The 23,665-nt window shown below is 46.2% G+C and overlaps 1 protein-coding gene across 1 annotated transcript in view; it reads right to left on the bottom strand.

Annotated features, from left to right (window-relative positions):
* Nucleotides 1-22,438, bottom strand: part of PRDM2 (PR/SET domain 2) — a 169,026-nt gene extending 146,588 nt beyond the window's left edge. The window contains exons 1-2 of the mRNA XM_056553416.1: nucleotides 22,166-22,438; nucleotides 14,820-14,937 (exon numbers count right to left, since the gene is read on the bottom strand). Of these exons, the coding sequence (XP_056409391.1) occupies nucleotides 14,820-14,937; nucleotides 22,166-22,174 (127 nt within the window). The 5' untranslated portion in view covers nucleotides 22,175-22,438. The remainder of the gene's footprint in view (nucleotides 1-14,819; nucleotides 14,938-22,165) is intronic.
* Nucleotides 22,439-23,665: the final 1,227 nt, after the last annotated feature.

Here is a 23,665-nt window from a genome sequence, read left to right as displayed (position 1 = left end):
TTAGGTTGGCAGTACAGTCCCCGCACATTAGATTGGCAGTACAGTTCCCCCACATTAGGTTGGCAGTACAGTTCCCCCAGATTAGGTTGGCAGTATAGTTCCCCTACATTAGGTACAGTATAGTCCCCCACATTAGGATCAGTATAGTTCCCCCACATTAGGTACAGTATAGTCCCCCACATATTAGGTGCAGTACAGTTCCCCCACATTACGTGCAGTATAGTTCCCCCCACATTAGGAGCAGTATAGTTCCCCCACATTAAGTGCAGTACAGTTCCCCCCACATTAGGTGCAGTATAGTTCCCCCCCATTAGGTGCAGTATAGTTCCCCCACATTAGGTGTAGTACAGTTTCCCCACAGACAGACAGTCTTCAGCCATATACAGTGTATGGCTGGAGGCTGTATGCCTATTTGCCTCAGTGTTCCGACCCCTGCTCCTCCAGTCCGGGGACCGGGGTCACGATCTACTGCTATGGCCTATGGGCCATAGCAGTAGGTCCCAGGACCGTAGGAGCGGAGGTCGGGAGGTCCATGAGCGCCAATGATGATCCGGCCCTGTTGTTACTGACATATCTTTAGAGCTATAATATCTTTATTCATAGGTAGTTGTTTAGCTATTTGTGCCTGCTATGTCTGCAGGGGGATGCACCAAATAGGTTATCGTTACGGACACATCTTCAGAGCGATAACATCTCTATTAGCATGTTTTATATTTTTCATACTGTTAGCAAGGTTATTCTGTGCATGATTAGCATGTTTATTCGGTACATACGGTCAGTATATTTTATGCTGTGCATAAGGTTGGCTTTTATGCTGGGCTTACCGTTAGCATGTTTTATTTGTGCATACGGTTTAGGGTGTTAGTCTGTGCATATGATTAGTGTGTTTTACTCAGGGCGTGCGGTGAGTATGTTTATTCTGTGTATCCTTTTAGCAGGTTTTTGTGCATTCCGTTAGCATGTTTATTCAGTACACAAGTCTATTCGGTTTAACATGTTTTATTCAGTGCATATGGTTAGCATGTTTCATTATGTTCATATGGTTAGTGCGTTTCATTATGTGCATACGGTTAGCGTGTTTTTATTTCGTGCATACGGTTAGCATGTTTGTCCTGTGTATATGGTTAGCATGCTTACCCTGTAGCATGTTTGTCCTGTGCGTTTCATTATGTGCATACGGTTGGCGTGTTTTATTCTGTGCAAACAGTTAGCGTGTTATGGAGTGCATCAGTTATCAGTTTATTCGGTTATGTAGCAACTGTTTGGGTGTGCGTTTCAGCCTCTTAATGTACATTCATTCGATATTCATTCACAGCATTCATACTGTGCACATGTTCATAGCAACCATCCCGAGCATATGTTTCTTATGACTGCCACGTCTGCAGGGGTATGTAGTACATAGGTTAATGTTACTGACATGTTTTCAGAGTAATAACATCTTGATTCGTAGGTGGTTGTTTAACCATTGTGCCTGCCACGTCTGCAGGGGGATGAACCATATAGGTTATTGTTACTGACACGTTTTCAGAGCAATAATGTCACAAGGGTAAGTGGTTGTATACCCGTTATGCCTGCCACGTCTGCAAGGGGATGCACTACACAGGTTGTGGTTACTAACACGCTTTCAGAGCAATAACATCTTGACTCGTAGTTGGTTGTTACCCGTTGGTGCCTGCCACGTCTGCAGGGGCAGGGATGTGGAAATCCTATCGCCCGATGCCCGGGACAAGTAGTTTTGGGTGCCGGGCAGGTGAATTGTTTATAGATTTAGCCCTGTATCGGGCTAGCAGGGCCGGACAGACTTCCCCCTTATTTTTCTTTAATGCCGGTGTGAGGCGCAGGAGCGGATGGAAGTCTACACCTCACACCGGCGCTCAGAGTGTATGGAGGGGGCGGCGGCCTCCAGCTGACTGCAGAGCCCCCTTATCTCCCCTCCCGGAGGATGGACGGAGCTCAGAAGACACAGCAGGGTGAGAGAGAGGACGTAGACAGCTCCGTGCACAGCTCCATCCCCCACACACTGCTCCATCCCCCGCACACAGCTCTATCCCTCCCCCTCCCCCTGCTCTTTCTTCACAGGACCTAATCCACCACGGGGAGGTTGCTAGTTTGCACGGGGAAAACACAGAGCAGGGGGGAGGGGAGAGAGGAGAGGACGGAAATGTCACCTCACACCGGCCGGGACTACAGCTCTGATGTCCACTCATGGCGGCTCAGGTGAGGAGACAGAGAATGCAGGCGGCGGCAGGAAGGGTGGTTGTATATGTATGGTGTGAGTGTATGTGTGATGTGTGTATGTAATGTATGATGGGGGGGGGGCAGTGGCAGGTGTATGTATGATGTGTGCATATGTATGGTGTATATCAGTGTTTCCCAACCAGGGTGCCTCCAGCTGTTGCAAAACTACAACTCCCAGCATGCCCTGGGCATGCTGGGAGTTGTAGTTTTGCAACAGCTGGAGGCACCCTGGTTGGGAAACACTGGTGGATATGTATGGTGTGAGTGTATGTGTATATATGATGTGTGTATGGTATATGTGTGATGTGTGTATGTAATGTATGATGGGGGGGGGGCAGCGGCAGGTGTATGTATGATGTGTGCATATGTATGGTGTATATCAGTGTTTCCCAACCAGGGTGCCTCCAGCTGTTGCAAAACTACAACTCCCAGCATGCCCTGGGCATGCTGGGAGTTGTAGTTTTGCAACAGCTGGAGGCACACTGGTTGGGAAACACTGGTGGATATGTATGGTGTGAGTGTATGTGTGTATGATGTCTATGTGTGATGTGTATGTAATGTATGATGTGTGTATGATGTCTATGTGTGATGTGTATGTAATGTATGATGTGTGTATGATGTCTATGTGTGATGTGTATGTAATGTATGATGTGTGTATGATGTCTATGTGTGATGTGTATGTAATGTATAATGTGTGTATGATGTCTATGTGTGATGTGTGTGTAATGTATAATGTGTGTATGATGTCTAAGTGTGATGTGTATGTAATGTATGATGTGTGTATGATGTCTATGTGTGATGTGTATGTAATGTATGCTGTGTGTATGATGTCTAAGTGTGATGTGTGTGTAATGTATGATGTGTGTATGATGTCTATGTGTGATGTGTATGTAATGTATGCTGTGTGTATGATGTCTAAGTGTGATGTGTATGTAATGTATGATGTGGCGGGGGCAGCGGCAGGTGTATGTATGATGTGTGCATATGTATGGTGTATATTTATGGTGTGAGTGTATGTGTATATATGATGTGTGTATGGTATATGTGTGATGTGTGTATGTAATATATGATGTGGGGGGGGCAGCGGCAGGTGTATGTATGATGTGTGCATATGTATGTGTATATTTATGGTGTGAGTGTATGTGTATATATGATGTGTGTATGGTATATGTGTGATGTGTGTATGTAATGTATGATGGGGGGGGGCAGTGGCAGGTGTATGTATGATGTGTGCATATGTATGGTGTATATCAGTGTTTCCCAACCAGGGTGCCTCCAGCTGTTGCAAAACTACAACTCCCAGCATGCCCTGGGCATGCTGGGAGTTGTAGTTTTGCAACAGCTGGAGGCACCCTGGTTGGGAAACACTGGTGGATATGTATGGTGTGAGTGTATGTGTGTATGATGTCTATGTGTGATGTGTATGTAATGTATGATGTGTGTATGATGTCTATGTGTGATGTGTATGTAATGTATAATGTGTGTATGATGTCTATGTGTGATGTGTGTGTAATGTATAATGTGTGTATGATGTCTAAGTGTGATGTGTATGTAATGTATAATGTGTGTATGATGTCTATGTGTGATGTGTATGTAATGTATGCTGTGTGTATGATGTCTAAGTGTGATGTGTGTGTAATGTATGATGTGTGTATGATGTCTATGTGTGATGTGTATGTAATGTATGCTGTGTGTATGATGTCTAAGTGTGATGTGTATGTAATGTATGATGTGGCGGGGGCAGCGGCAGGTGTATGTATGATGTGTGCATATGTATGGTGTATATTTATGGTGTGAGTGTATGTGTATATATGATGTGTGTATGGTATATGTGTGATGTGTGTATGTAATGTATGATGTGGCGGGGGAAGCGGTGGGTGTATGTATGATGTGTGCATATGTATGGTGTATATTTATGGTGTGAGTGTATGTGTATATATGATGTGTGTATGGTATATGTGTGATGTGTGTATGTAATGTATGATGTGGGGGGGCAGCGGTGGGTGTATGTATGATGTGTGCATATGTATGTGTATATTTATGGTGTGAGTGTATGTGTATATATGATGTGTGTATGGTGTATGTGTGATGTGTGTATGTAATGTATGATGTGGGGGCAGTGGCTGGTGCATGTATGATATGTATATGCATGAATGTTTTGTATAGGAGCGGACTGTCACGTCGGGCATTAGGGCAGTTGTGCCATCTAATTTTATTTATTTTTAGTGGTTTCTGGCCCCCGCAATAAATTGCACCATCAGAATCCCGCCCCCTTCATACTCGCCCGCCGACCAAGAGCCCCACGGATGCACGCAAACACGCCGGAACCAAAACTACAACTCCCAGCATGTTGCACCATAACCTGAACTCCAGAACTATAAAGTGCAACATGCTGGGAGTTGTAGTTTTGGTTCAGGTCAGCTGCAGAGCCATAGGCTGGGAGTTGTAGTTACTAACTGCAATTCCCAGTATTCCTTGACACATCCTATGGCTCTGCAGCTGACACAAACCAAAACTACAACTCCCAGCATGTTACACAATAACCTTAACTGTACTACTATACAGTGCAACATGCTGCAACACCCACACAACCATAGGCTGCATCAGGGCATGCTGGTTGTTGTAGTTATCTAGTAACTAAATGCAACTTCCAGCATTTTCTGACACAAAATGAACCTCATAAACTGGAGCAGAACACCCGCCAGTAACACATAAGTCCCTATTGAGACTGAAAAGTAGTGATATTTTAAAAAGTGCGTATTTATGTGAATAAGCCCCTTTCCTGATAAGTTTCCAATTTTCTTTAAATAAAAATAATGTACAAAAATAAACATAAGTGGTATCTCTACATGTGGAAATGTCCAGGCTATTAAAATATAATGTTAATTAAATCGTACGGTGAACGGTGTAAATGTAAAAAAGATTCCAGAATTGCTCATTTTTGGTCACTTCATATGAGAAATGTTTTATAAGGTGATCAAAAAGTTACATCTAGACTTTTCTGGGCTTCCCTCGGGTGTAAGAGGATCTACAGTTCTCCCGCCGTTAATAGTCTGGCATGCTGCGATCGCCTATTAACCCATTAGATCATCGCTGTCAGCAGTGTTTGAAGGGATCTTATATCCATCCCTGGTGGTCTAGTGGGGGGGATCAGACTATTTTGGTTGAAATTATTTTATCTACCAGGACAAGTGGATTTTCTTGAGGGACAAGTAGATTGTGTTCTGCTTTAGTCCCTTGGACAAGTAGTTTTTTTATTTTATTTCCACACCCCTGCCACCCCCACCCTTATCACCTGGTCGGATTACTATCTCGCTGTTGTTCTTGTCTTGATAAATTATTAGTGTATGATTTCTTGTTCTTAGTCATTTTCTCTAGATCCTGGGAGAGGAGGCTAGAAAAAGTTTCCAAGAAACTGCCCCTGGATTGTAGTGGGTAGAATACTGATTTGGGCTTGTGATCAGAGTGAATAAAGGTGGGGGTGTCCACGTTGTTGGGCCCTGCCAGTGTTGGCCCATCATTTGAGTCGCCTTTTAGTATAAAATGTCTTTTAATAGTTAATTTCCTAATAAAATTGTTGAGATCTAGAAATAAGTCAAAGCTTTTGGCGTGACTAGTAGGACAAAAGGAGAGGCCACATTTAAAGGGGTATTCCAGGCAAAAACTTTAAAAGGTTTACTGTACTATTAGCTTTTATTGCTTGATTTTTCTCAATTTATGTACATACTTTGTGTATGCTACGCATCTCTGACTTGTATTTTTGACTTGTATTGTGTATATAAGTTTTTTTGATGATTATGTTTAAATGATATAAACTGCCGATTTTTGCAGGTTTTTCCCGTCTATAAATTGCAGCCTGGCCCACTAGTCCTTTAACCTCTTCAGAACATAGGGCGTATGGATACGCCCTGCATTCCGAGTCCTTAAGGACCGAGGGCGTATCCATACGCCCGTGGGAAATCCGGCCCCCACCGCTAGCCGGAGGGGCGCCGGAGCCGGATGCCTGCTGAAATCGTTCAGCAGGCATCCCGGCATATCGCCCAGGGGGGTCATTATGTCCCCCCATGTCGGCGATCGCAGCACATCGCTCATCAATTCAGATGAGCGATGCGCTGCGATTCCGTTCCCCGCCGCTCACCGGGCGGGGATCGGAGCCGGATGTCTGCTGATTTCTATCAGCAGACATCCCGGCAGTGTGCCGGAGGAGGTCCGGAGGACCTCCTATACCGGCGATCGCTGCAGGACGCCGGTAACTACTAACCGGCGTTCTGCAGCGGTTCCGGGTCCTCAGGGTCACGTGTGACCCTGTTACCCGGATATAGATGGTGACTGGTGGTGTAGTATACACCACCAATCACCATCCGTACTGTACTGGGGGCTGGCATTGTGGCCACCCCCCTCAGTACAGTTGTGATTGGGTGGCCAAAGTGGCCACACCAATCACAGTGTAATGGGAGGGGATGGTGGGGGGTAGGAGCACGTTGCTCCGTTCTGCCCACCATTCCACAGAGATCTGGTGTGCAGGACGGAGCCCCGTGCTGCCCACCATCCCCTCAGTAAAAAAAAAGTGCCCCTTGCCCCCTTTCTGTGGCCCCTTGGCACAGAAATCCCCAGGGATAGCTTTAGATTTAGGTAGGGACAGGTTAGGGTTAAAAAAAAAAAGTTTTCTTTTTTTTTCTTTTTTCGGCGTACCTCAGTGGGTGACCGTGGGTCCGTAGCACCTTTAGCTGCGTGACCCCGGCCCTGCTGGGTCGCTGCGGTCTGCCGCCAGCCTTTTTTTTTTGGCGCAGATCTTTTTTTTTTTCTTTTTTCCCTAAGCGTGTGTGCGGACCCTCTTAGTTATAAAAGAGCGGTCCGCCACCGTTTGTTAAAGCCCACCCGCCGCTGATCAGTCCCGTAGTACTGATCAGCGTTTTTTTTTTGTGGTGCCGGCGCTTTTTTACGCGTTTTCTAGCACTTTTTTTGCACCCATAGGCGGTCCGTGCCACCAGTAGCAGGCGTGTACTGTGTGGCCGGACCGTACCTGTGTGTGTGTGGTGTGCCTCACCGCTGTCAGTGATTTATCACTGATCAGCGTTTTTTTTTGTGGTAAAGGCACTTTTTTCGGTTAACGCGTATTTTTTTTGCACCCATAGGCGGTCCGTGCCACCAGTAGCAGGCGTGTACTGTGTGGACGGACCGTACCTGTGTGTGCAGCCTGTCCCACCGCTGTCGGTGATTTATCACTGATCAGCGTTTTTTTTTTTGTTCAGGCGGGTGCATTTTTTCCGGGGTTAAGCGTTTTTTTATTTTATTTTTCGGGTTTTTTGTGTGGGGGTCTGAGTACAAGCCACCAGCCACTGTTCTGGACTGAGTGGCCGGACCCCCCTCTGACTTCTGCGCCCCTTGCCGCCACAAGCGCTAATCAGTGCGCACACCACTGATTAGATAAACGCTTATTTTTTTGGCGCAGGGTTTTTTTTGCGCTAGAAGTCCCCCCTTTTTTTTAAAAAGTCCCCTTTTTATTTTATATTTTTTTCTGTTAGGGCGGGTTAGTTTAGTTAGGTTAGGTTAGGGCGGGTTAGGGCGGGTTAGGGAGGTAGTATCGCACCACACCACACGCAGCACACACACCAATAAAGTTTCCCCCCCCCACACACACACATACCCGTATCCCCATTAGAGTACGGAAATGGCCTGCAGAGCGTTTTCGGCGGAGGAGGCATATGCCATAATTGCCTCCGACACCGAGAGCGGCTCAGAGGACGATGAAGACCCCACCTTCCTTATTTCATCGTCCTCCTTATCATCTAGTTCAGATGATGAGCCACCAAGGCGGCGGAGACGCCGCCGTGCGGTGCCGCAAACCTCCTCTGCCCTTGACCCTGTGCCCCATGCTAGTATGAGTCCCCCTGGCGCTCATACTAGTGAAGCCCCCCTGCCAAGGTCACTGGTACCTCGTACCGGAGAACTTGTCTGGGCTGAGCCAGCGGACCACGAGCCCGTGATTCCTGAGTTTGTTGGCGACTCAGGAATCAAGATTAACATCGCCGGGTTCACTGAAAAGGACTTTTTCGGTCATTTTTTCAGTGACGACTTTGTTAATCTAATGGTTACACAGACGAATCTGTACGCCCAACAGTTCGTCGCCGCTAACCCGGGCTCACTTTTAGCTAGACCCGGTGGCTGGACTCCAGTCGATGCAGCCGAAATGAGGACCTTTTGGGGCCTTGCGCTGCATATGGGTCTAGTTAAAAAACCCAGTGTCAGGCAATATTGGAGTGGGGACGTCTTTTACCAGACACCCCTCTACAGTATGGCCATGGCACGTTCCCGGTTCGAGGCCATTCGGAGATGTTTGCATTATGCTGATAATGCGGCATGTCCCCCCCGAACTGATCCCGCGTATGACCGCCTGTATAAAATCAGGCCGGTCATCAATCACTTCGGGGCCAGATTTTGGGAGGCCTATGTCCCTGGAAGGGAGGTCGCTATTGATGAGTCGCTCATCAGCTTTAAGGGGAGACTCAGCTTCCGGCAATACATCCCGACCAAGCGAGCGCGGTATGGCGTGAAGATGTATAAACTTTGCGAGAGTACCTCCGGGTACACTTGCAAGTTTATGGTGTATGAGGGACGAGATTCCTGCATTGAACCCCCAGATTGTTCCCCCACTCTGGGTGTTAGCGGGAAAATCGTTTGGGGCCTTTTGCACCCATTGCTAGATAAAGGTTACCACCTTTACGTGGATAACTTTTATACTAGTATCCCTCTCTTCACATCCCTCGCCGCCAGATCCACGCTCGCTTGTGGGACAGTCCGGAAGAATCAAAGAGGCCTTCCTTCCTATCCCCTGCAGACTCCTATCCCCCGGGATGAGTCCCGTGCCTTTTCCCATGAGAACCTGTTGTTGGTCCGGTATAAGGACAAGAGGGATGTCCTTTTGCTCACCACAATTCATGGGAATGGCAGCACCCCTGTCCCTGTGCGAGGTACCGTGGGACCGGTCCTCAAGCCCGATTGTATTCTGGACTACAATCGGTATATGGGGGGAGTTGATCTTTCTGATCAAGTCCTCAAGCCATATAATGCCATGCGGAAAACAAAGATATGGTACAAAAAAGTTGCGGTCTACATGGTACAGGTTGCCATGTACAACTCTTTTGTACTGTACAAGAACGCTGGCAACACAGGGACATACCTGGAGTTCCAAGAGGAAGTTCTAAAGGCCCTCATCTATGGTGACCGCCAAAGAGCGGGTCAGAGCACCTCTGTAACTTCAGGTCCCCGGATCGTCCCCGGCCAACACTTTCCATGTGTGATCCCCCACACTGGAAAGAAGGGACGATCTCAGAAGAAATGCAGAGTGTGTCGCAAGAGGGGGATTCGGAAGGACACCACCACTCAATGCGACACTTGCCCCGATCATCCGGGCCTCTGCATAGGCTGCTTCAGGGAGTATCACACTTCCATGGAGTACTAAATTTTCCGTCATTTGCCCTAATTTTAATTACCCACAATTCGACTCCAATGTACCAGTCCAGGGTACATTGTCTTCCAAATTTTATACCAAACCCCCCCCCCCAAAAAAAAAAAATAACCTTTTTCTCAATACCCCCAATATCTTTTTTTTTTCTTCCCCCTAAAAAATGGGTCATGGGACACAGAGTCAACAGCATTGGAGGTTTGCAGTTGCCTCAAATGCGCAACGCTCTCTCTCCCCACCTGAGCGGGTTGCGCATTTGAGGTAACAGAATAGGGACGGCCCCACACATCCCCTTCCCAGAATGATGATTCAGAGTATAGGGTTTGGGGCGGGCATCCTTTTTACTTTTGGCTGTACTCTGGGTCATCATTCTGGGAAAATAATTGGCATATCAGTACTAAAATTGCAATTTTCTTCCCCCCATAGTACACTTCATCCATTCCTGGAAAATAAATGAAGGGAACACCCATCTGTTCCAAATCTCCACTTCACCCTATACACCTTCCTTAGGGGGTGTACTGTTTGTAATAATCTCACATATGGGTGTTCCTTTCTTGTATTTTCCTCTGAATGTATGTAACTGTTAGGTCCGTAACAAACATCCGCCTCAAATGCGAAGAGTTCTCGCTGAGCTCTGTCGTATTTCCAGGCGACAATTCAGAGTCACATGTTAGTTGTTCCCAAAAAGATGAAGCAGAGCATAGGTTGAAAATTGCAATTTTCAAAAGCTACCCTTCATCCATTCCTGGAAAATAAATTTAGGAAACCCCTGTGCGTTAGAAATGTCCTCTTTACCCCTATACCCATTCCTCAGGGTGGGTACTTTCTGTAATGGTGTCACATGTGGGTGTTTCATTTTTGTATTTTCCTCGGAATGTATGTAACCGTCAGCTACTGATATGCCATAGGCCACAAATACAAACTGACCTCTATGACTTCTGAGCCTTGTTGTGCGCCCGCCCAGCACGTTACCCCATATGTGGATGGATTTTTATAGTCAGGGGAAAAAGCCCTCCAAAATTTGTAACCCAATTCCTCATATTACCCCTTGTGAAAATGTTAAAAATTGGGTAACCCCAGCATTTTAGTGTAAAAAAATCAAATTTTTCAATTTAGGCCCACTTTTCAAAAAACCTGTGAGGTGTAAGAACTCACTGTAACACTGTTACGTTCCCCGAGGGGTCTAGTTTCCAAAATGTAATGCCATGTGGTTTTTTTTCTGCTGTCCTGGCACCAAAGGGGCTTCCTAAATGAGGCATGCCCCCAGAGCAAAATTTGCTTCCAAAAAGCCAAAATGTGACTCCTTCTCTTCTGAGACATGTAGTGCGCCAACAGAGCACTTTTTACCCCCATATGGGGTGTTTTCTGAATCGGGAGAAATTGGGCTTCAAATTTTGGGGGGTATTTTCTGCTATTACCCTTTTAAAAAATGTAAAATTTTTGGGAAAACAAGCATTTTAGGTAAAAAATTTTACTTTTTTTTTACATTTGCAAAAGTCATGAAACCCCTGTGGGGTATTAAGGTTCACTTTACCCCTTGTTATGTTCCCCAACGGGTCTAGTTTCCAAAATGGTATGCCATGTGTTTTTTTTTTTGCTGTCCTGGCACCATAGGGGCTTCCTAAATGCGGCATGCCCCCAGAGCAAAATTTGCTTCCAAAAAGCCAAATGTGACTCCTTCTCTTCTGAGACCTGTAGTGCGCCAGCAGAGCACTTTTTACCCCCATATGGGGTGTTTTCTGAATCGGGAGAAATTGGGCTTCAAATTTTGGGGGGCATTTTCTGCTATTACCCTTTTCAAAAATGTAAAATTTTTGGGAAAACAAGCATTTTAGGTAAAAAATTTTACTTTTTTTTTACATTTGCAAAAGTCATGAAACCCCTGTGGGGTATTAAGGTTCACTTTACCCCTTGTTATGTTCCCCAAGGGGTCTAGTTTCCAAAATGGTATGCCATGTGTTTTTTTTTGCTGTCCTGGCACCATAGGGGCTTCCTAAATGCGACATGCCCCCAGAGCAAAATTTGCTTCCAAAAAGCCAAATGTGACTCCTTCTCTTCTGAGACCTGTAGTGCGCCAGCAGAGCACTTTTTACCCCCATATGGGGTGTTTTCTGAATCGGGAGAAATTGGGCTTCAAATTTTGGGGGGCATTTTCTGCTATTACCCTTTTCAAAAATGTAAAATTTTTGGGAAAACAAGCATTTTAGGTAAAAAATTTTACTTTTTTTTTACATTTGCAAAAGTCATGAAACCCCTGTGGGGTATTAAGGTTCACTTTACCCCTTGTTATGTTCCCCAAGGGGTCTAGTTTCCAAAATGGTATGCCATGTGTTTTTTTTTGCTGTCCTGGCACCATAGGGGCTTCCTAAATGCGGCATGCCCCCAGAGCAAAATTTGCTTCCAAAAAGCCAAATGTGACTCCTTCTCTTCTGAGACCTGTAGTGCGCCAGCAGAGCACTTTTTACCCCCATATGGGGTGTTTTCTGAATCGGGAGAAATTGGGCTTCAAATGTTGGGGGGCATTTTCTGCTATTACCCTTTTCAAAAATGTAAAATTTTTGGGCAAACAAGCATTTTAGGTAAAAAATTTTACTTTTTTTTTACATTTGCAAAAGTCATGAAACCCCTGTGGGGTATTAAGGTTCACTTTACCCCTTGTTATGTTCCCCACGGGGTCTAGTTTCCAAAATGGTATGCCATATGTTTTTTTTTTTGCTGTCCTGGCACCATAGGGGCTTCCTAAATGCGGCATGCCCCCAAAGCAAAATTTGCTTCCAAAAAGCCAAATGTGACTCCTTCTCTTCTGAGACCTGTAGTGCGCCAGCAGAGCACTTTTTACCCCCATATGGGGTGTTTTCTGAATCGGGAGAAATTGGGCTTCAAATTTTGGGGGGCATTTTCTGCTATTACCCTTTTCAAAAATGTTAAATTTTTGGGAAAACAAGCATTTTAGGTAAAAAATTTTACTTTTTTTTTACATTTGCAAAAGTCATGAAACCTTTGTGGGGTATTAAGGTTCACTTTACCCCTTGTTATGTTCCCCAAGGGGTCTAGTTTCCAAAATGGTATGCCATGTGTTATTTTTTTGCTGGTTTGACACCCTAGGGGCTTCCTAAAGGTGACATGCCCCCCAAAAACCATTTCAGAAAAATGTTCTCTCCAAAATCCCCTTGTCGCTCCTTCGCTTCTGAGCCCTCTACTGCGCCCGCCGAACAATTAACATAGACATATGAGGTATGTGCTTACTCAAGAGAAATTGGGCTACAAATACAAGTAAAAATTTTCTCCTTTTACCTCTTGCAAAAATTCAAAAATTGGGTCTACAAGAACATGCGAGTGTAAAAAATGAAGATTTTGAATTTTCTCCTTCAGATTGCTGCTATTCCTGTGAAACACCTAAAGGGTTAAAACACTGACTGAATGTCATTTTGAATACTTTGGGGGGTGTAGTTTTTATAATGGGGTCTTTTATGGGGTATTTCTAATATGAAGACCCTTCAAATCCACTTCAAACCTGAACTGGTGTCTGAAAAATAGCGAGTTTGAAAATTTTGTGAAAAATTGGAAAATTGCTGCTGAACTTTGAAGCCCTCTGGTGTCTTCCAAAAGTAAAAACTTGTCAATTTTATGATGCAAACATAAAGTAGACATATTGTATATGTGAATAATAAAAAAAAAAAAAATGGAATATCCATTTTCCTTACAAGCAGAGAGCTTCAAAGTTTGAAAAATGCAAAATTTTCAATTTTTTCATGAAATTTTGGGATTTTTCACCAAGAAAGGATGCAAGTTACCACAAAATTTGACCACTATGTTAAAGTAGAATATGTCACGAAAAAACAATCTCAGAATCAGAATGATAACTAAAAGCATTCCAGAGTTATTAATGTTTAAAGTGACAGTGGTCAGATGTGCAAAAAACGCTCCGGTCCTTAAGGCCAAAATGGGCTTGGTCCTGAAGGGGTTAAAGGGGTAGTCCAGTGGTGAAAAACTTATCCCCTATCCTAAGGATAGGGGATAAGTTTGAGATCGCGGGGGGTCCGACCGCTGGGGCCCCCTGTGATCTCTCTGTACGGGGCCCCGGCTCTCCGGCCAGATAGCGGGTGTCGACCCCCGCACGAGGCGGCGGCCGACACGCCCCCTCAATACATCTCTATGGCAGAGCCGGAGATTACCGAAGGCAGCGCTTCGGCTCTGCCATAGAGTTGTATTGAGGGGGCGTGTCGGCCGCCGCCTCGTGCGGAGGTCGACACGCCCCCTTCCAGCGGGCTGTCGGGGCTCCGTACAGGAGATCGCGGGGGGCCCCAGGGGTCGGACCCCCCGCGATCTGCAACTTATCCCCTATCCTTAGGATAGGGGATAAGTTGCTCACCACTGAATCACCACTGGACTACTCCTTTAAGGATTGGACCTGAGGAAGAGGGGAGCGTGTCCCTTCGCAACGCGTAGTCCCGTTTTAAGTTGAAAATAAAGTATGCCTTTACTTACCATCGGCTTGTGACATCCATTTCTGCCACACGGGTGAGCGCCGCAACTGGATCGTTTCTTCACTTCACTGAGTGCTTGGTGTAACTATTGGATATAACGGTGTGTGATTATCACCATTATATAGGAGAGGGAAAAAACTGTGGGGGGGGGGGTTAGCAAATGCAGCGCCCTGAACCCCTAATAGGGCTCAGGTCACACTGAAAAAGCTATGGTGGACCCTTGGGGGCCTATTAGGGGGTCGGGGGGGGGGGGGATTTTATTTTTTACCTTTTTACACTCACTCCTACCTTGCCCTGGAGTGTATTCTTTCCCTGCTCTGTCCCTGCAGATCTTCTTTCCTGAGGGGGCTCTGATCGCACAGAGGGGGGTCCCTGGCACCTCCGAACAGCTCTGCCCGCTGACTGAACTCAGTAAACGGGCAGAGCTGCAAGAAGATGCAGTTAACCCCTCCCCTGCCGGCTGCTATTGGCTGGACCAGCCAATGGCAGCGCTCCTGGGGGGGGGGGGGGGGAGTGAGGAAATCGCCACCTCACCATAGATACAGTCGCTCACACATTGGACGTTGGTCACTTACAATCTCTGGAGAAACGTCTGTTGGTATCATATAAAGCTGTTATGTATGACTTACCCAAACGCAACTTATTGACAGCAGAGGGAGCGAGTGCCACCTCCTCGGGGAGCCCCCTGTGGACATGTTCAGGTACTTCAGCCAACGTCTCCGCCACCTCTAGAGGCTTCACTGCATCCTGCAAGACAAAGCACGAGCACAATAGAGAAGATGCTGCACATAAAACATCATATATCTTTCCTAAATATTCCTAAAGATACCCCCCGACTATACACAAGATACCCCCCGACTATACACAAGATACCCCCCGACTATACACAAGATACCCCCCGACTATACACAAGATACCCCCCCGACTATACACAAGATACCCCCCGACCATACACAAGATACCCCCGACCATACACAAGATACCCCCCGACTATACACAAGATAGCCGCCCCGACTATTCATAAGATACCCCCCGACTAAACACAAGATACCCCCCGACTATACACAAGATACCCCCCGACTATACACAAGATACCCCCCCGACTATACACAAGATACCCCCCGACTATACACAAGATACCCCCCGACTATACACAAGATTACCCCCCGACTATACACAAGATTACCCCCCGACTATACACAAGATACCCCCCGACTATACACAAGATACCCTCCGACTATACACAAGATACCCCCCGACTATACACAAGATACCCCTCATGACTATACAGATACATATCCTGACTATACACAAGATACCCCCAGACTATACACAAGATACCCTCCAACTATACACAAGATACCCCCCAACTATACACAAGATGCCCCTCCTGCCTATACAGATACATCTCCTGACTATACACAAGATATCCCCCCGACTATACACAAGATACCCCCCTACCCCCCCGACTATACACAAGATACCCTCCGACTATACACAAGATTACCCTCTGACTATACACAAGATTACCCCCCGACTATACACAAGATACCCCCCCGACTATACACAAGATACCCCCCTGACTATACACAAGATACCCCCGGACTATACACAAGATACCCCCTGACTATACACAAGATACCCCCCGACTATACACAAGATACCCCTCCGACTATACACAAGATACTCCCCTACCCCCCCGACTATACACAAGATTACCCCCCGACTATACACAAGATACCCCCGACTATACACAAGATACCCCCCCCCCCCGACTATACACAAGATACCCCCCCCCCCCGACTATACACAAGATCCCCCCCAACTATACACAAGATACCCCTCATGCCTATACAGATACATCTCCTGACTATACACAAGATACCCCCCTACCCCTCCGACTATACACAAGATACCCCCCTACCCCCCCGACTATACACAAGATACCCTCCGACTATACACAAGATACCCCCCAACTATACACAAGATACCCCCCCGACTATACACAAGATACCCCCCGACTATACACAAGATACCCCCCCGACTATACACAAGATACTCCCCGACTATACACAAGATACCCCCCGACTATACACAAGATACCCTCCGACTATACACAAGATACCCCCCCGACTATACACAAGATACCCCTCATGACTATACAGATACATATCCTGACTATACACAAGATACCCCCCAGACTATACACAAGATACCCCCCCGACTATACACAAGATACCCCCCTGACTATACACAAGATACCCCCGGACTATACACAAGATACCCCCGGACTATACACAAGATACCCCCTGACTATACACAAGATACCCCCTGACTATACACAAGATACCCCCCGACTATACACAAGATACCCCCCGACTATACACAAGATACCCTCCGACTATACACAAGATACCCCCCGACTATACACAAGATACCCTCCGACTATACACAAGATACCCCCCCGACTATACACAAGATACCCCTCATGACTATACAGATACATATCCTGACTATACACAAGATACCCCCAGACTATACACAAGATACCCTCCGACTATACACAAGATACCCCCCAACTATACACAAGATACCCCTCCTGCCTATACAGATACATCTCCTGACTATACACAAGATACCCCCCCACCTATACACAAGATACCCCCCTACCCCTCCGACTATACACAAGATATCCCCCCGACTATACACAAGATACCCCCTACCCCCCCGACTATACACAAGATACCCTCCGACTATACACAAAATTACCCTCTGACTATACACAAGATTACCCCCCGACTATACACAAGATACCCCCCCGACTATACACAAGATACCCCCCTGACTATACACAAGATACCCCCGGACTATACACAAGATACCCCCGGACTATACACAAGATACCCCCTGACTATACACAAGATACCCCCTGACTATACACAAGATACCCCCCGACTATACACAAGATACCCCCCGACTATACACAAGATACCCCTCCGACTATACACAAGATACTCCCCTACCCCCCCGACTATACACAAGATTACCCCCTGACTATACACAAGATACCCCCCTGACTATACACAAGATACCCCCGGACTATACACAAGATACCCCTCCGACTATACACAAGATACTCCCCTACCCCCCCCGACTATACACAAGATTACCCCCCGACTATACACAAGATACCCCCGACTATACACAAGATACTCCCCCGACTATACACAAGATCCCCCCCCCCGACCATACACAAAATACCCCCCGACTATACACAAAATACCGCCGACTATACACAAGATACCCCCGACTATACATAAGATACCCCCCCAACTAGGGATGTCCCGATACTGGTATCTGTATTGGGGACTCGTTTAATGTCCCGATACCTGGTGCCGCTCTGCTGCCCCGTTCTGCCATCCTCCCGTCCGCATCATAGTGTTCCATGGAGGAGCATGTGACACACATGTTACTCCGCCTCCTCCCCTGCGCCCAGCGTAACGCTACGGAGGAAGCAGAGTGACGTGTATGTCACATGCTCCTCTATAGGACGACACGATGCGGACCGGAGGATGGGAGAACGGGGCAGCAGAGCGGGAGCACCAGCACCCGACAGAGGAGGTGAGCTACCTGCAGGGAGGGGGCTGCTACACAAGATACCCCCCCCCCCCCCAACTAGGGATGTCCGATACTGGCATCGGGGACTCGTTTAATGTCCCCGATACCTGGTGCCGCTTTGCTGCCCCGTTCTGCCATCCTCCCGTCCGCATCATAGTGTTCCATGGAGGAGCATGTGACACACATGTCACTCCGCCTCCTCCCCTGCGCCCAGCGTAACGCTACGGAGGAAGCAGAGTGACGTGTATGTCACATGCTCCTCCATAGGACGACACGATACGGACCGGAGGACGGGGCAGCAGAGCGGCAGCACCCGACCCGAGGAGGTGAGCTGCCTGCAAGGAGTGGGATGCCACTAATGTCTAAAGGGGGGGGGGCTCTGCTGCTGTCTAAAGGGGGGGGGGGTCTGCTGTTGTTTAAATGGGGGCCCACTGTCTAAAGGGGGGCTGTGGTCTGCAGGGGGGCTGCTACTTATGTCTACAGGGGGGCTGCTGTCTACAAGGGGGGCAGCTGTCTACGGGGGGGGGGGGGGGGCTGCTACTAATGACTGCCAGGGGATACTCCCTACTATTAAAGGCAATCTTACAGCAGAGTCACCTGCACTAACTTGGATTTATATGTAGATAGTTCAGGTGACCCGGTTTCTACCGCTGCTCACCATGTGGTCATCGTTCTCGCCACCAATGCAAATTCCCTGTTTTGTCCAATGGAGAAGAGAGAAATCTTGGCTCATACTACAGCAGCCGCCTCCATTGTACACAACAAGAACCCACATATCATACGGTAAACAGCACCAGAAACCGGGTCACCCTGCTGTCAGATTCCCTTTAAAATATAAGTACTCATACTTGGTATCGGCGAGCACTAGAATTAAAGTATCAGTACTCTGACGTAAAAAAATGGTATCGGGACATCCCTACCCCCAACTATACACAAGATACACCCCCGACTATACACAAGATACCCCTCATGACTATACAGCTACATCTCCTGACTATACACAAGATACCCCCCCCCCCGACTATACACAAGATACCCCCCCCCCGACTATACACAAGATACCCCCCCCCGACTATACACAAGCTACCCCCCCGACTATACACAAGATACCCCCCCCCCGACTATACACAAGCTACCCCCCCGACTATACACAAGCTACCCCCTGACTATACACAAGATATCCCTCCTGACTATACATATACACAAAATATCCTCAGACCGTACACAAGATCTCCTCAGACTGTACACAAGATCTCCTCAGACTGTACACAAAATATCCTCAGACTGTACACAAGATCTCCTCAGACTGTACACAAGATCTCCTCAGACTGTACACAAAATATCCTCAGACTGTACACAAGATCTCCTCAGACTGTACACAAGATCTCCTCAGACCGTATACAAGATATCCTCAGACCGTACACAAGATCTCCTCAGACCGTACACAAGATCTCCTCAGACCGTACACAAGATCTCCTCAGACTGTACACAAGATATCCTCAGACCGTACACAAGATCTCCTCAGACCGTACACAAGATCTCCTCAGATTGTACACAAGATATCCTTAGACTGTACACAAGATCTCCTCAGACTGTACACAAGATCTCCTCAGACTGTACACAAGATCTCCTCAGACTGTACACAAGATCTCCTCAGACTGTACACAAGATCTCCTCAGACTGTACACAAGATCTCCTCAGACTGTACACAAGATCTCCTCAGACTGTACACAAGATATCCTCAGACTGTACAAAAGGGGGCAGCTGTCTACAGGGGGGGCTGCTACTAATGACTGCCAGGGGATACTCCCTACTATTAAAGGCAATCTTACAGCAGAGTCACCTGCACTAACTTGGATTTATATGTAGATAGTTCAGGTGACCCGGTTTCTACCGCTGCTCACCATGTGGTCATCGTTCTCGCCACCAATGCAAATTCCCTGTTCTGTTCAATGGAGAAGAGAGAAATCTTGGCTCATACTACAGCAGCCACCTCCATTGTACACAACAAGAACCCACATATCATACGGTAAACAGCACCAGAAACCGGGTCACCCTGCTGTCAGATTCCCTTTAAAATATAAGTACTCGTACTTGGTATCGGCGAGTACTAGAATTAAAGTATCGGTACTCTGTCGTAAAAAAATGGTATCGGGACATCCCTACCCCCAACTATACACAAGATACACCCCCGACTATACACAAGATACCCCTCATGACTATACAGATACATCTCTTGATTTTATTACAAGCAAGAGGCTCATATTATAATGCCATTCTTTCTTTACTGATTCAAATAGCAGCAAACAAACAGTTAACATAGTGCAAAGATAAAAGGGTTTTAGTAAGTAACAGGTGAGCTATTGGATAATGGTTCCACCAATCAGTATGCAGCACAGGTGATATAATGTCCAGGTAACACAGCATCTCCCTCTTTCTTTGCTGCTCTGGTCAAAGATAAGTACCTGTATTTTATTCAAATTCATGTAATACCTTATTATTTTGTGAAGTACCAACACTTCAAGATGGAAGGCATCCATCTCTTAAAAGATCTTTTGATCAAGGATGACTGGATGGTCAAAATAGACCTAAAAGATGCCTACTTGAAAGTACCTGTGCATCCTTCACATCATCCATACCTGCAATTTCTATGGAAGGGCCAAAAATGGCAGTTTCGGAGTCTTCCATTTGGACCGTCCTCAGCTCCCTGGTGCTTTACAAAGCTGTTAAAACCAGTGGTAGCAATATTGAGGAGCAGAGGAGTACGTCTCATAATTTACTTGGACGACATCCTCATTATGGCCCAAACCCTACACTTGATCAACCTGCATACGCAATGGACTCTGTCGCTCTTCACCAATCTGGGTTTCCTTATCAACACCAAAAAATCTGTATTAACCCCTTCAAAGGAGGTAGAATTCTTGGGTTTTTCAATCAATACCCAATTGGCTCTCCTAAACCTTCCCAACAGAAAACTATCATTAATTCGGAAAGAAATTCGGTCGATCTTGAACAAGAGACAAATTTCTCTGAGGAGCTTAGCTCGCATAGTGGGTCTTCTATCAGCCTCTATCCAGGCAATATTTCCGGCACCACTTCACTACAGAGCTCTCCAATGCCTCAAGGCTCAACACCTAAGAGAGGGTCTATCATACTCAGACCAGGTGACTCTGAATTCAGACACCGAAGAGGAACTCTTATGGTGGTTACATCACATTCAAGAATGGAATGGGAAAGCCATTTTCAATTCCATTCCAGACCATATTCTAGAATCGGATGCCAGTCGCCTTGGTTGGGTCGCTCGTTGTGGTCATCTATCCACAGGTGGCAAATGGTCAGAAGGAGAAGCCACCTTACACATAAATTGCCTGGAACTTCTGGTGGGCTTCTTTGCCCTCAAAAGTTTTGCAAGAGACAAATCTCATTGTTGTATCCTCTTGAAGATGGACAACATCTCAGCGGTACAATACATAAACCGTCTTGGGGGCACCAAATCAAAACCCTTAGCGAACATCGACAAAGAAATTTGGCACTTTTGCCTAGACAAGAATATTGTCCTCAAGGCAGAATACCTACCGGGTCTCTCCACCCTTAAACTCCCACCCTATCACGATATATGTTTTGTCTTCCTACAGCTTCATAGACTCCTCATCGTTGGACTCCATCCATTCCTGTTCTTGTTTCCTTCGGGGATCCTTCTTAGATTACACCAAGCCTTCGCCTGAAGATGTTTCCAAGATTCCCATCTGATATTTCTCGTTGCAGTAGTTATGTTATCTGTTTTACTTACCTTCATTCCACTTCACATCAAAGAAAGAGGGAGATGCTGTGTTACCTGGACATTATATCACCTGTGCTGCATACTGATTGGTGGAACCATTATCCAATAGCACACCTGTTACTAACTAAAACCCTTTTTTCTTTGCACTATGTTAACTGTTTGTTTGCTGCTATTTGAACCAGTAAAGGAAGAAAGGCATTATAATACTCGCCTCTTGTCTTTAATAAAATCTATATTTTCCTTCATTAAAAACTAGGAAAATCTCAAACTATACACAAGATACCCCTCATGACTATACAGATACATCTCCTGACTATACACAAGATACCCCCCCGACTATACACAAGATACCCCCCCTGACTAAACACAAGATATCCCTCCTGACTATACATATACACAAAATATCCTCAGACCGTATACAAGATATCCTCAGACCGTACACAAGATCTCCTCAGACCGTACACAAGATCTCCTCAGACTGTACACAAGATCGCCTCAGACTGTACGCAAGATCTCCTCAGATTGTACACAAGATCTCCTCAGATTGTACACAAGATATCCTCAGACTGTACTTACCTGATTCATTGTGAATTGTTGGTGGGTTCTATAAAGCTGCGCATAACACAGTCGTCTCTGATCACATATGCGCTAAAAGGTTAAAAACAAAAAGGATAAATTGTAGTTTTTGTATCCATCAGAAGGTTTCCCCACTGCTACGCCTCAGCACTTCTGGCTTCGGGGCCTTTTTTATTTTTTCTCTCATAACGCAGCATGCTCTAGGGGTGGCATTTTTTTTTTCACCCAATATGTGGTGTTTTCTCCCATAGATCTCCATAGGTTTTTCCCCTGCTCATAATGACACATGTAATTGTGTGTTGAATTTTTTGTAATCTATGAATCACATAAGCAAAGAGTCACATGATTTGTAAAAGAAAAAACACAAAAAAATGCAAGTACTAAAAACACACTATTTTGAAAAAATTTACAAAAAACAAAAAAAGTGTCAGAAGACCTAATGCTACTAAACCAGTCACACTGCTTATGTTTGACGGTATATTTCTGCTCACGGCTGCTTACATCTGCTCATAGATCTATTCACGGCTGTGTATATCTGGTCACAGCTGTATATATTTGCACACGGCTGCGTATATCTTCTCATGGCTGTGTGTATCTGCTTAGTGATCTGCTCACGACTGCGTATATCTGTCAGTGATCTGCTCACAGCTGGGTATATCTTCTCATGGCTGTGTATCTGCTCAGTGATCTGCTCCCAGCTGCGTAAATCTTCTCATGGCTGTGTGTATCTGCTCAGCGAACTGCTCACGGCTGCATATATCTTCTCATGGCTCTCTGTATCTGCTCAGTGATCTACTCACAGCTGCGTATATCTGCTCAGTGATCTACTCACAGCTGCGTATATCTTCTCATGGCTGTGTGTATCTGCTCAGTGATCTGCTCACAGCTGCGTATATATGCTCAGTGATCTGCTCACAGCTGCGTATATCTTCTCATGGCTGTGTGTATCTGCTCAGCGAACTGCTCACGGCTGCATATATCTTCTCATGGCTCTCTGTATCTGCTCAGTGATCTACTCACAGCTGCGTATATCTGCTCAGTGATCTACTCACAGCTGCGTATATCTTCTCATGGCTGTGTGTATCTGCTCAGTGATCTGCTCACAGCTGCGTATATATGCTCAGTGATCTGCTCACAGCTGCGTATATCTTCTCATGGCTGTGTGTATCTGCTCAGCGAACTGCTCACGGCTGCATATATCTTCTCATGGCTCTCTGTATCTGCTCAGTGATCTGCTCACAGCTGCGTATATCTGCTCAGTGATCTGCTCACAGCTGCGTATATCTTCTCATGGCTGTGTGTATCTGCTCAGTGATCTGCTCACAGCTGAGTATATATGCTCAGTGATCTGCTCACAGCTGCATATATCTTCTCATGGTTGTGTGTATCTGCTCAGTGATCTGCTCACAGCTGCATATATCTGCTCAGTGATCTGCTCACAGCTGCGTATCTCTTCTCATGGCTGTGTGTATCTGCTCATTGATCTGCTCACGGCTGCAT

Source organism: Hyla sarda, unplaced genomic scaffold (genome assembly GCF_029499605.1).
Source record: "Hyla sarda isolate aHylSar1 unplaced genomic scaffold, aHylSar1.hap1 scaffold_301, whole genome shotgun sequence".
In the NCBI taxonomy this organism is placed as follows: domain Eukaryota; kingdom Metazoa; phylum Chordata; class Amphibia; order Anura; family Hylidae; genus Hyla; species Hyla sarda.
This window is presented reverse-complemented; position numbering and strand designations above follow the sequence as displayed.